This window comes from Ananas comosus, linkage group 1, assembly GCF_001540865.1.
Source record: "Ananas comosus cultivar F153 linkage group 1, ASM154086v1, whole genome shotgun sequence".
Taxonomy (NCBI): domain Eukaryota; kingdom Viridiplantae; phylum Streptophyta; class Magnoliopsida; order Poales; family Bromeliaceae; genus Ananas; species Ananas comosus.
Genome location: NC_033621.1, coordinates 1,930,896 through 1,943,841, shown reverse-complemented (window position 1 = coordinate 1,943,841; position 12,946 = coordinate 1,930,896). Strand labels below are relative to the sequence as shown.

At 33.4% G+C, this 12,946-nt stretch overlaps 2 protein-coding genes across 2 annotated transcripts; both read right to left on the bottom strand.

Moving 5' to 3' along the window:
• Nucleotides 210-4,660, bottom strand: LOC109706462 (peroxisome biogenesis factor 10). The gene is made up of 11 exons (XM_020227320.1): nucleotides 4,348-4,660; nucleotides 4,210-4,241; nucleotides 3,274-3,363; nucleotides 2,593-2,687; nucleotides 2,293-2,497; nucleotides 2,124-2,193; nucleotides 1,885-1,963; nucleotides 1,560-1,693; nucleotides 1,326-1,423; nucleotides 1,110-1,195; nucleotides 210-656 (listed from the first exon to the last, which is right to left on the bottom strand). The coding sequence occupies exons 1-11, from the start codon at nucleotides 4,556-4,558 to the stop codon at nucleotides 554-556; spliced, it is 1,203 nt and encodes a 400-aa protein (XP_020082909.1). The 5' UTR covers nucleotides 4,559-4,660; the 3' UTR covers nucleotides 210-553.
• LOC109719672 (protein ELF4-LIKE 3-like) lies at nucleotides 9,790-11,146 on the bottom strand. The gene is made up of 2 exons (XM_020246455.1): nucleotides 10,922-11,146; nucleotides 9,790-10,390 (listed from the first exon to the last, which is right to left on the bottom strand). The coding sequence occupies exon 2, from the start codon at nucleotides 10,361-10,363 to the stop codon at nucleotides 10,043-10,045; it is 321 nt and encodes a 106-aa protein (XP_020102044.1). The 5' UTR covers nucleotides 10,364-10,390; nucleotides 10,922-11,146; the 3' UTR covers nucleotides 9,790-10,042.

The window sequence follows — 12,946 nt, the reverse complement described above, 5'->3', positions numbered from 1 at the left end:
TGGTTATGTAGCATGCCAAGTTTATTTACCAGCACACAATAGATTGATGATTAAAAAGGGGGAAAAAAAAAACCTTGAAGATGATGCTTGAGAAGAAGATGAAACAAGGGATTTGAAAAAATCACAAGTAGATGGTCTTTGTGAAAAACATCAAATAAGCCCTACAGGGAATAGCTTCAGATGACTAACTAAAGAAAGAAGAATAAATATTGCATTGAAAATTTACTCTCAATCTGTTCTCATATCAGTAAAATTTAAACATCAGGTGTTCCAAATACATTATAATCATTCATTTCTCCTAGCCAATCCACCACTAAATTGACGTGCAGTTGGTATTTTGGTGATTTACAACAACAAGAACAATATCACTCAAATGAATCTCGGAAAGGGTTGAAAAAAATTTGCCCTGTTACATTAGCTTTCTGTATTGTATATGCTGATGGCTGATAATTCTCTACTATATTGTACACTTTTCTCTGAAACTGTGTAGGCATCAACATATTCCAGCTCCCTAACTGTAGTTGCGGAAAACAAAATTCCGTGCGCCAGCTTGCTAAAAATCGGCGTGGTATATACAAATCAAAGTCGAATGGGTGATAGGAGTTCGGCACAGAGGGCACTCGGGCTTCTCATTGCACCATTCCATTATGCAATTCCTGCAGGGCAGTGCCATACATTTCACTTTCAATTTCAATTACATCTATACACAACCAAACAGATCAAATATGTATTTGACAGAGAATTAATAGACTATTTTCGTAGAACAAATTTCTTACAATTGGAAATTGCTGCTTTTGTAACATAAAGGGTAGAGTCAATAGCATAAAACAGAAAATTTGTTCTTTTTGTTTGTAATATTTGTAAAATTTTCAGAGGCATTTGTACTTGAAGAATGATAGCGGTCGTAATCAACATATTATTGGTAATATGCAGCATTACGATGCAAGCATATGATGCAGCATACGATGTTCTATTCCTACTCTTTCACTCCTCTGCCAACTTGGCCAGCCTATGCCTAGTGGCTTCTAGAACCATTTTCCAGCTATAGTTTGCAGCATTTTCATTTCATGTAATTGGAAAACATCACTAGAAGAGTGCACGTAATTTACCAGCAAAAGACATGACCACATGAAGTAGCAGTTGGATGTTGGCGAGTACTGAGGCAGAGGGTGCATTTGCTCATGCCACTTGGAGCCTGAGGCACAAATACAATAACGCAGGAAATTTAAAACATTTTTACATTCTCAAGAACAAATTATAAATTGCATATACGGTTGTTTATAATGCATTAAAAATGTAAGTGATTTTTTATGGAGAACACAAACCTCGGAAACAACTGCTGAATCAGAGGTCCAACTGCCTTTAGTAGCGTTATAATCAGTGATGAGATTGCCATCTTCGTTTAGAACAGGCAAACCTCGCCCTGCTAACCATTAATTAATGTGAGAAAAGGATGAAATACAACAAAAAATTTGAGGTTGCAGACACCGGATGTCTCGTTACACGAAATCGAAAAACTTGGCATTAGTTCAAACATTTAGTAGCTTCAACAATAAAACCTGTGGAAGAATAGTGGTTGCTGGTTGATGTTTGACGAATGGACCGAGTCATTGAAGATAAATTACTTCTTCGCAGTCCTTCAGCACCAAGAATACAAAGTTGAATTAACAGAAATATCCCCAATATTTGGTATCTGCAGAAACCAAGAAGACAGTAATGTGATTATGCAGAAATAGTGACCATTTTAGAAGATCTAATGTACATGTATATTGGGCTTCGAAGATTTAGCAAGAACTTTCTTATATTAAACTGATGCCTGGTGTTACATGAATCTTACACTAATCAATTATTGGTACCTAAAAGAGATCAGAGATGGCTACACACCTAGGCCTTTGATGCAAAGGCTTCCCAATGAAGACATAACGAATGCCAGCTGCACGCTTTGATATGTGATAATATAGGCCTGCAGAGTATGAACATTTCAGAAGATAATAAAGCATAAGATTATTGAAGTTCTAAACTGCACAAAAGCAAAATTTGCAATTGAAATTGAAAATCACTGTAATATAGAAGAATGCATATGCCAAACTAAGGTAAGCAGAAAAATTTACTGTTAAAATTACCTTCAAAATAGAAAAACATAAGGTTAGTACGAAGAGCCAATTGCAAAACCTCACGAGCAAGAGGGAGCACCTGGGTAGTGCAAAAGGAAAAGGAAAAAAAAAAGTGTATGATAAATTATCAGAGTAAAGTTTCAGGCAAAGAAAATTAAGATACAAGAGTTTGAGATACCGAAGGCCATCTCTGTATTGCTGATAACCACAAGGCACGAAAATTCTCTTTAAATCTTGATAGAGGAGATACAATAATGCCTCTTGAAGAAGAGTTCTCATCAATGTCCGAGGACTGTATGGTGTCTCTAGTAGGATGATTGCTTTCTCCGGACTCCTCAAATTGAGTGTCATTTAGGGCCATACCACGAGAAGCCATTCTAGAGCTGGCAAGCACCAAATGCACCATATCCATGGTAACTAACTAAAAAAAACGCAACTTAAAGAAACCATACAAACTCAAAATTCTCAAGGGGCAAACCTAATTCTTTCAGCGAGATAAGGGACGGCAGTTTGGTACACCACAAAAAGAACACGTCGAGCAGGTGTTGGTGGAAGGCCATTAGAACTTGCAACCTGAGAAATCCCGATTAAATGGAAAAGATAATGATGATACACAATTTCAACCATAACCAAGTTGAGGCTAAGAAAAAGTATTATTATCCTCTTTCTCGAGAGCTACTCAAAAACAAAACACACATATATAACCAGTAAAAGGGAAAGATTGACATACTAAATTTCACCCAAAACCAAGTTGAGGCTAAGAAGAAGTTCTACTATCATCTTTTTCGAGAGCTCTTCAAAAACAAAACACAGATTTACAAAATAAAAAAGGAAAGAATTACCATGACACAAGAAAAGAACATAACAAGAATATCTCATTAACACCTCGTGTTATTTCTATCAATTGCTTCTTCTCCAAAACCAAAGGTTTGATTGCCTCAAGAGAGAAGACAGAATCTTAGAAAAGAAATAACTTCATCACTCCATGCCACTCAAAGCAATTACACATTGCTGTCCAGGAGCTAGATAACAATAGACGGTAAAGATAAAGTTCACAGCACAAAAACCTCGATGTTTTTATTAAGTATCATCTAGTTTAGTCTAAAAATTATCCACTCGACTTCTCATGCTGACAAAATGCAAATATAACGAAGAATACCTGTAATATATCACAGTATTCTTCTCCAAGTGTCTGCTGGCCTGAACCTGTCGTCAATAGATAATAAAGTGTCTGACCTAGCAGCTTTATCTGCAACACATTTGCAGGAAGGAAACTAGTATCAGATACTGAAGTATAAATACAAAAACATGATACTTTTTTTTAAAATGAAAAAAAGCAATGAGAGGAGATACTCTAGAAAGGGAAACACATAATCATAAAAAGCTTGTCACAAATACATAACAAAAACGACACTATTAATCTTCATTTAGTCGTGCAATTTATAAGTATCAAGATAGGCAAGGTTAATGATATACGAAATTTCGCAGCTAATTGGGGTTTGCTACATGAAGACATTTAGCTAAAGCCCTCCGTTGGTAAAGGGTCGTAACTTTCTCACTATGTCGTAACTAAGACATTCGCATGTCTTTGGCACCTTCCAAATTTGCTGAATGATTCACTTTAATTAAATTGCATACAAAGTATGAAGCGAAAACCAAAGACCAATTAGTGATCACATGATCATATTTTATTTCCTCTAAATAGTATGTCCACATTTGGCTTCACATAAGTTTTTTTCCCAATTCTAGAACTAATTATTCCACTTTACTTTTCGTTTCTTCTGAAAACAAAAACATGTTCATAAACCCAATACTGAAACAGATTCTAGAGATGAAGCAACATTACAAGGAAAATGTGCAAGTGGAATAACCTTAGTTTTGATGCGAAGCAATCATTTTTACTCTAGATATCACGGAATTAATGGAAAATTTTCTCAAAATTATGTTTAAGAATCAAAGAAAATGTCCTGCGCGTTGCGGCTCATGTAGATTCTACCCCATTTCTACACGCATTTCACACAGAGAAATTGATACCAAAATCAAAAGCTTAAAAAAGGAGAAAAAACCAGACTTTAAATCCACAAAAAAAACTAACCTCACTCTGGTAAGCTACCGCAACGCTGGTACCTAACACAATCAAATGAAGCACATAAATTACTACTAAATCCCCCAAAATTAACCAAAAAATAGATGATAGAATTAGGAATCGGATTCGGGGAACTCGGAAACCGACCGAATAGTTGGCGAAAGGCGTCGCGGCACGCGTCGTGGACGTAGGCGGCGTAGTTGTCGTCCTTCTCCGCCGCCCTCATGATCTCCGGCGGCGCCGCCGCGGGGAACCGCCGCTGCCCCGCCGCCGCCGCCTCGCCGCGCCGCGGAGGCCGTGAGCTTGGCCCCGCCTCGGCCTCCCCTCCGCCGCCGACGCCGCGGGGGTCTCCTCTCATGTTCCTTGGACTAGGGTTTCTTCGTGGTTCGGAGCTCAACGTAGAGAGACAGAGGGAGCGAGAGAGAGAGAGAGAGAAACAGAGAAGGGGGGAAGCGAATCAGCGATTCGCCGGTGATGAGGTAACCCGGGTTCGCGAAGATAAGACCGCGAGTGGACCGGACCAAACCCGGCCCAATTAATTGGGCCAAGCCTGTTTGACACTTGGGCCTATATATTTAGGTTGGGCCTGGAAATTTTTGGATTTTTTTGTTTTCTTTTTTTTTTAATGCGACAGATCTTTTTATTTGGCCCATCTCTGGAACATATTTGATCTGTCTCGAAAACAGCATATAAGGATATGCTTCTCCGTTTTGCATGTGTAGTGCAGAGATTTGAAACCTAAATGCGCAAGTTTTTCCTCATGAACAGGTCGGTAGATGAAAAGCAGGTTCGTTCATGCTGGATAAATCTCTAACGCGCTGATAATTGTATCTTTAGTTTTGCTAGGAAATATTGCAAAAAATTTAAAAAAGTGATAGTAATTTGTGTTTAGATTTTTATTTCTAATAGAACCTCTAAAGATACGGCTTCCGAGAACGAGAAAATAACAAAATAGCATTCGTCTTACATTTTTTCAGAGAAAGGTAGCATGCTACCCACTTCAATTTATTTTTTAGAAATAAACTTAGCTGAAAATGTGAATCAATTAAGATTCGAACTTGGGATTTCGGATATCAATCAGTAAACCCTTTATCACTTGTGCTAGAGATGATTCATAGTTTAAAAAAGAAATGTAAAATATCAGATCGGAAAGGACGCACGCTTATTGACAATTTTGTAAATTTTGGGATGCCCAAGGATCTATTTAGATTGTATCAAATATCTAGAGGGGGGTGAATATAAAAATTATATCGAGATTTACGTGGAAAAATTCTAACTCGGAGTAAAAAACTCACGGGACCAACACGCGATAACACTTCACTAAGAATAAAAGATTATAAGGTGATTTACCGAATCCACGGACTTAAACATCTCTTCTATCTTCTATGAATCTCGCGCAATCCTCCAGGTTGTCTACGCCCTCACGTTCGAATCCAGGAACGCCACGTTCCGAATCCACGAAACGCCTCCACTCCGAATCCACGAAGCTTTCGATCCGAATCCTCGAATCTCTTGATCACGCCGAGTCCATGACGCCGTTCATGAAGAGCATCATGCTATGGTGATCCTAAACGAGGCTATTATGAAGAAAATAGGTTATGAACGAAATCTTAGCCTATAGGGTTTCTCAAATATGTATTTTCGTAATGCTTCATCTGTTAGAGAACCCCAATAGCTTATTTATAGACTTTAGAATCAAATAGAGTCGGATTTGAAAGCTTTTCGGATTGTTTACATTGTGTACCGGTACACTTTTAAGCTGTTACCGGTTACACGATGACGGAACAGATTTCCTGCGAAACAGTGTAACCGGTGACATATCTCTGGTTGTACCGGAACACAATCTGTATCGGTACACTTTCACTGCTGTATCGGTACACTTTGCAATTTTCAGTTTTTTGTAAAGTTTCGGGTTTCGTAAAGTTTCGATGCACTTTCTAATCCAGTAAACATAGATTTTCTGATTCTAATATCTACAACTAAGTATGAATCACTATAATATGAATTAAAAACTTATCTGGGCATCGTGATTCACGCCGTGAGTTATTTTGCGATTTTTTCGAAGTCTTAGATTCTTCGATCTTCGATGGTACGCACCAATCCTTCAAAACTCCGACTCACTTCACAAAACTTGCCAACACACAAGACTTAACAAATTTTTCCAGAGAAAAATTAATATGATAGTAGCAAAATGACCAAACACAATTTTCCTCCTAGTCCTTAAAATTCGAAATGCAATTGTTCGGTTTTCCACAATTTTTGATTTGGGACCCACGAAAAGAATTTGTGGGATTTGTTTCCATTTAAGCAATTGTGGATGGTATTTAACCACACAACAAGTTTGTAAATCGACAATCTATTATTAATTACTTACATTGTGAGATCACTCCACCTGATTTTTTTTTGTCTAATGATCATTAAATGCATTCAAATTAATGGTGGTATTATTATTTTTGACAAGCAACATGCTTTCGCATAGCCCCACTATCAACTAAACATTGTTTTCAACCTTGTGTTATTGGCTATTTGAAGCCTCAGTTGCATGTCATTATCTATATCTTGTTTGATTCTCTATATATATATATATATATAGAGAAAGAGAGAGAGAGAGCAAGGTTACTATGCTATTAGAGCAGCCCTTGTGCTCCTAACTTTCTAACCACCTATCAAGTTTGATACATGGTTATAATGAGAGAGGAAAAAGATAATGGAGACAAATTGGGTGTTTCAATTTCTCTTCTTCTTGAATTTCTTCTCAATATCTCTTTCCTCTCTCATTCTAACCACCTAGCAAAGTTGATGGGTGATTAGAAAGTTAATAGCATGAGGGCTGTTATGCTCCTAATAGCACAGTAGCCCTACTTTTCAAGTAGCTAATCTCAAATATATATATATATATATATATAGAGAGAGAGAGAGAGTTGAGTTAGAATACTATCGATAGCAAACGGACTCCGTTGCCATCCATTTGTTTTCGATGATAGAGCCTCCAAATCGACGATCGACATCGTTAAACATGATTTATACCACTTGAAGTGTTTAGAAATCAAATTTCAAATCTTTTCGAAATCATTTGCCTAATGATCAAAGGGTTTCAAAATTTGTAATTTTAATGGTCGATATGAGCCGTTTTCTCGTTTAACGGCATAAAGATATCCAAATCAATTGAATTTTCGTTAGAAAATTTTTTAAACTATTTAAAACAAGATCTATACCCTTGATCTTGATTACAAGACTCCTATCATCATTTTTTAAAGAATATTCATTTTCAACCGTTAATTTTTGTGTCCACTCGATGGATAAGAGAACAATATTGAAAATATATGAAAATTGATTTCTAAACACTTCAAGTGGTATAGATCATGGTCAATGATGCTGATCGTCAATTTGAAGGCTCCATCAGCGAAAACAAATCGGTGGCAACGGAGCTCGTTTGCTATCGATAGTATTCTAGCTCAACTCTATATATATTTGACATTAGCTACTCGAAAAAAAAAAAAAGGCGCAATTTTTATTTTTGAGCACATTTATTACCTTAAACTCTGACCTTACCTGGCTGATTTAGTAATCTAATTATCAACTCTATGCAAATGCAGTACAAAGCTCAAAATTGTTTTCTATTTATGAAATTGTCCTTTTGTGCAAATGGGAATTTATTAGAAGTACTTTTTGAAGTTTTCTACTACGGATCTTGCTTAGTTGGAGTTATTTATTTAAATATCGTCTTGAGTACACATACTTGAGAAATTTCACTGGATCCTCCTCTCTAATGAAATTTTGTTGACATGCATATTCTCGATACAATAATGCTTTATTACACTATACTATACATTTTTTTTATTTTCTACACTGCACAGTTTTTTTTTTTTTTTTTTTTTTTTTATTAAGAATTATTCAACTATCGTTTTTTTTTTGTCCAATCTCTACATTATAAGCAATAACTTTATAATTTTATATAAAAGCTATTAAAAGATACTCGTTAAAAATAACAGAGTATATATACAGCTTACTTTGACAAAAAATAACAAAATATAAAACAATAACAAAGAATAATTAAAAATAACTTAAAAGAAGCTTTCAATAAGTCTATCGTGGATATTTATTTACATTTACATTTTTTTTCTAATATTTAATCAGTGTCTCTTAATAAGTTGTTAAATTTTATCTAAAATAATAGATTTGTTATTACTAATATAGAAAATAATAAGAAAAAATAATTTTGGAATATCTATTAGAAAAAAAAATAGTACAAAATAGACAGATAAAAGTAAATTTAAAATATAATATAGAAATTGATAAAATATAATAATATCACGGTGAATGAAAAAAAACAGAGTATAATATAGCAAATTAAAAAAATAGTAAAATACTGTGCAATAGAGTACTGTAATTAAGCCATATTGATTAATAGAAAAGATGTTTCAAAATAATGCTTCCTTTGCAAATCATTTCCACTTTCTATTCATCTCACAGCAAGAATCATTTCTCCAATTCTTTTCAATAAATTGTTTTATTTCGTACAGAAGATAAGAGTGCTAACATCATTCTTTGAATCGCTAAATACTTGCTTTATTACGATAAAAAGGTTATATTTTTTGAATACCGCTTCGGATTCAGCTCCTACACCGATTAGACTCGAATCTGATACAATAATACACTATCCGTATGCAACGCGTTATCCATGTGTATCAAATAGTACTTTTCTAGGGATGTTGTTATTTGATGCAACTTGACTCCTTCATAATTCTTTAATAAACATGCATTAGTATGGAATCTTTAAAAAGCCCCACTAATCTAATTAACTAAAGTTGCCTACTCCTTAAGTAGCTTGGAATCTTCCCTTCTATCTTATCTCACCCACATGTTCAAAGGCTTCAAGACAAAAATAAAAAAAAAAATGAAGGACAACTTATATACCTCCAAAGCAAAAGCTTAAACTATGAGTGAATAGTAAGCAATTCCATTTGTTTTAGAGGCTTTTTTGGTGGGTCATTCCCTCCTTGGCAAAGGAGAAATTTTTTTTAAAAAAAAACAACAAAGTGATTCTCTCAGTAGCACAATTCCAATACTTTTTGAAGTTGAGGATATCTTAAACTAGCATAGATAAGCTTTGTTGCTAAGATGGTGTTTGTGGTAACACAAAGAAGCACCTATTAATCTATTTAAATCATCCTCTTAAGTTCCAAAAATGTTTGTTTTAAGTTGTGTGTCATATACATATGAGTTGGGTACATGAATGACACCATGTGGTCCTTGTGGTATCCTTTCTATTTTTCTCCAAATAATTAACTTTATTTCATATATATTTTTTGCTTTTGATGTACTACTGTAAAACATATCTTATTGTTCAAGCTTCAAGCTTTGAAAAGATCTATTAACAACATGTCCCCTAAATTTGGGTGGATTAGACATACCATCATTTTTGCAAAAAAAAATTGCTAAACTCTGTACAAATCAATTCCATCTTGCTCAGCATATCTTTTTACTTAATAAAAAGAAACATATTAATTAGTTATTAAGAAGTATACAAAAGGTAACTAAAATGAAACACCTTAAATGATATTTATATATAGGCTCAGTACTACAACGATTCTTAATTTACTCCCCTAGTTATCATTTAATATGAAATTATTTCTCGTATTCAAATACCAAAGATATATTTTGTTCTAACCACATATATCTCTTCAATAAGCAAGAATCAACTACCCAAATCTGCTATTCCATTACCAAAAAAAAAAAAAAAATCACACTTATAAACTCAAAATTAAAGTTTCCCAAAAAGAAAAAAAGAAAATATTTGAAGAGCTCCAATGTTTCCCCCCCCCTTTTTTTTTCCTCTCTCTTAAGCTGGTCTTATTCTCTTCTGCCCTGTTTTGCCATGAGAAACAGAGTCCCCTTCCGACGCCGTGGCGAACGCCGCGGAGAGCTCGGCGTAGAGGTCGACGACGCGCCGGATGTTGCTGTTGAGCTCGCGGATCAACCCGACGTTGCGGCCGAGGTTGTCGGGGATCTTCGACTCGTGATTCTGATTGATCTCGTTGATCAGTAAACGGTTCTGATCCAATATGTTCTGCACCTGCACGAAGCTCTTCTGAAAGCTCTGCATCACCCTGTTATCTAAATTTGCTCCCTTGTTGCATTTTGAAAAGGTCTCCCCCTCCATGCTTTAATTAATTGATTTGTACTAGGCCTGCGCACACAATCATCATAAAGGAATATGAAAATGAAATAATCAAATGAAAATGTAACTTAGATCTCAATGATACGCAATTTTGATTTCTATAGATACCTTCTTAATTCTCATTATTTTGATTTACGATTGACTAAGTAGAAAGTTTATTAAATTTCGTCAACTAAAATCACATAATAAAACTAAATATAAAAATGGATTATAGTTGGGGGATCTCTATACATTATAGAAAAGTTTCTTTTTTTTTAAAAAAAAGGGGGGTCAATTTTAGATTTTTAAATAAATTTCATAGAAAACAAGTTAGATATGATATTTGAGAAAAGGACCTTTTTGGTTCTAGTGCGGAGAAGATATAGGAAAAAAAGGCATCAATAACGAAGATAAAATGAAAAGGAATCCAAGAAAAAAAAATAAAACCAATTTGGCACAAAACTCTTCAAATCCATGTAAATTGAACAAAACCAACTTTTTAGAATGAAAGATTGAAATAGAGGGTAATAAAAAATAAACTTTTTTTTTTTTTGGGCTTACCTTGTAAATTTGGGCCATTTATTATTATCCCAAGCCGAAGAAGAAGAAGAGAGGGGAGAGAGAGAGAGAGAGAGAGAGAGAGAGAGAGAGACGAAGAGAGAGAATAAGCGAAGCACAAGGAAGGTGTGTTCTAATGGAGAACGAAATGAGAGGGACTAAAAATAGAGAGAGAGAGAGAGAGAGAGAGAGTATAAATAGATTTGATCACAGGGAAAAGTTTCTCTCTCTAGAGTTTGATTTTTGATTCGGTAGATCTACAACAAAATGTGTGGCTAGAGATGAGGAATGTGTTTGGAACTCATTATAGCCGTTGATTATGTCCTGAAGCTACATAAGCATCTCAATTTTGTTTGTTTACATGTAACACGTTGTACAAAACTTATCTGAGCAATGCACTACACTAATTGACTACTCCATCTTTTAAAATATTAATTTTTATTATTCTATTTTTTAATTTATTTAATTTAACTTTAAATTTTTAATATATCAGTTATTTTTACGGATTTAACTAGCATATTTTATATAATTTTTATAACTGTAAATTTATAAGGTAAGTAATTAGCTTAAAGTTTAAAGCAAAGTGTCGTTGATTAATTCAAATTAAAAAGTTGAAAGGTTGAATAGTAAAATTAAAATTTTAAAAAGTTGAATAACAGATTCAATATAGTCTATAATTTAGATGAGTTCTGTACATTTTTACTTAAAAATATATAAATAGTTCTCGGCTATCTCCGTATTACAAATTGGTTCCTAAATTCTATTTGAAATAAATTTTATACTTTAAATTTTATCCCATACACCCAACTTATGCAGGCACTAAGAAAAAGTCAAATGAATTGGGAGAATTGTATGAAATTTACTGTCTAAATTTGTAAAAATAAATAGTTTATTCAAAATTTAAAGTTAATGTGCCATTACACTGTTCAAATCAAATAAATTGAAATGTTGGGTATTAAAAAATTTTAAAAAGTTAGATAGCCAACTCAAAATGGCCAATAGTAAGACAAGTCTGGAACATTTTTGGTAAAAATAATTTTAGAAACTCAATATTCATGTTAGACAAATATTGAAGTCATTGTCTATTAAATGTTGTAAACTTTTGATCATTATAAATTATAAAGAGTCTGGCTACTAATTATCAATTATATGAGTCTGGTTATTATACTCTCATGAGTATAATTATTTTCGTACTTATAAATTATTTTCGATGATAAATTTTAATCCATATTATTAAATATAATTTAGAGTATTCAAACTTTTTAAAAATTAAATTTTATTATTTTTCAACATAATTTATCTCACAATAAAAAAAATTTTCCAAAATTGATAATATATAACGACTGGTAAAGGATCTTTTCTAGTTTAATGGTTTTAAAAAAAATTAAAATCAGTTAAATTTTTGATAAAATATTCTGTTGATCACTATTTAGGTAACAATTAACAACTCACATTGTAAATTGAAGAATTCGATTTTCTATTTTTAGGATGTTGTTCGATTTTTACCGTTTATTTTTATACTCGCTTGGTAGATTTTATTATGATTTTAAAGAAGATTAAAATTTATTTTTAAAATATTTTAAATGTTCTAAATTATGTTTAACTATATAGATTCAATTCAGTAATTTTATTATTAAAAATAATTTATAAGTATGAAAAACTCCGTACTTATAAAAATACAAGAGACATGAATCCAGCTACTAATCCTTTTAGGATGATGGAGGTTTTCGTTTTCCTAAATCGTTTCAGATGATAGGAATTTTGAATCAATGATCGGAACCGTTAAAATTAATTAGAGTATTTAAAGTATTTAGAAACTAAATTTTATGAATTTTTAAAAATTATTTACTTAGTAATCAAAGGATCACAAAATCGATAATTTTCACCCTCTATATAAGCCGTTCTCTTGTTTAATAGTGTAGAACAATCCAAACAGTTTGAATTTTCGATAAAAATTTTTTTATACTATTTAGATCACATTCGGTAACTCCGATCATGAATTAAAAAAAGCCTAACTTCTATTTTCAC

Coding starts and splice junctions, on each gene's coding strand:
- LOC109719672 (XM_020246455.1), bottom strand. CDS start 10,363: ATGGAGGGGGAGACCTTTTCAAAATGCAACAAGGGAGCAAATTTAGAT.
- LOC109706462 (XM_020227320.1), bottom strand. CDS start 4,558: ATGAGAGGAGACCCCCGCGGCGTCGGCGGCGGAGGGGAGGCCGAGGCG. Junction 2,498..2,592: donor TATCTCGCTGAAAGAATTAG/GTTTGCCCCTTG, acceptor GGTGCTTGCCAG/CTCTAGAATGGCTTCTCGTG. Junction 657..1,109: donor TGTGGTCATGTCTTTTGCTG/GTAAATTACGTG, acceptor ACTGCCCTGCAG/GAATTGCATAATGGAATGGT.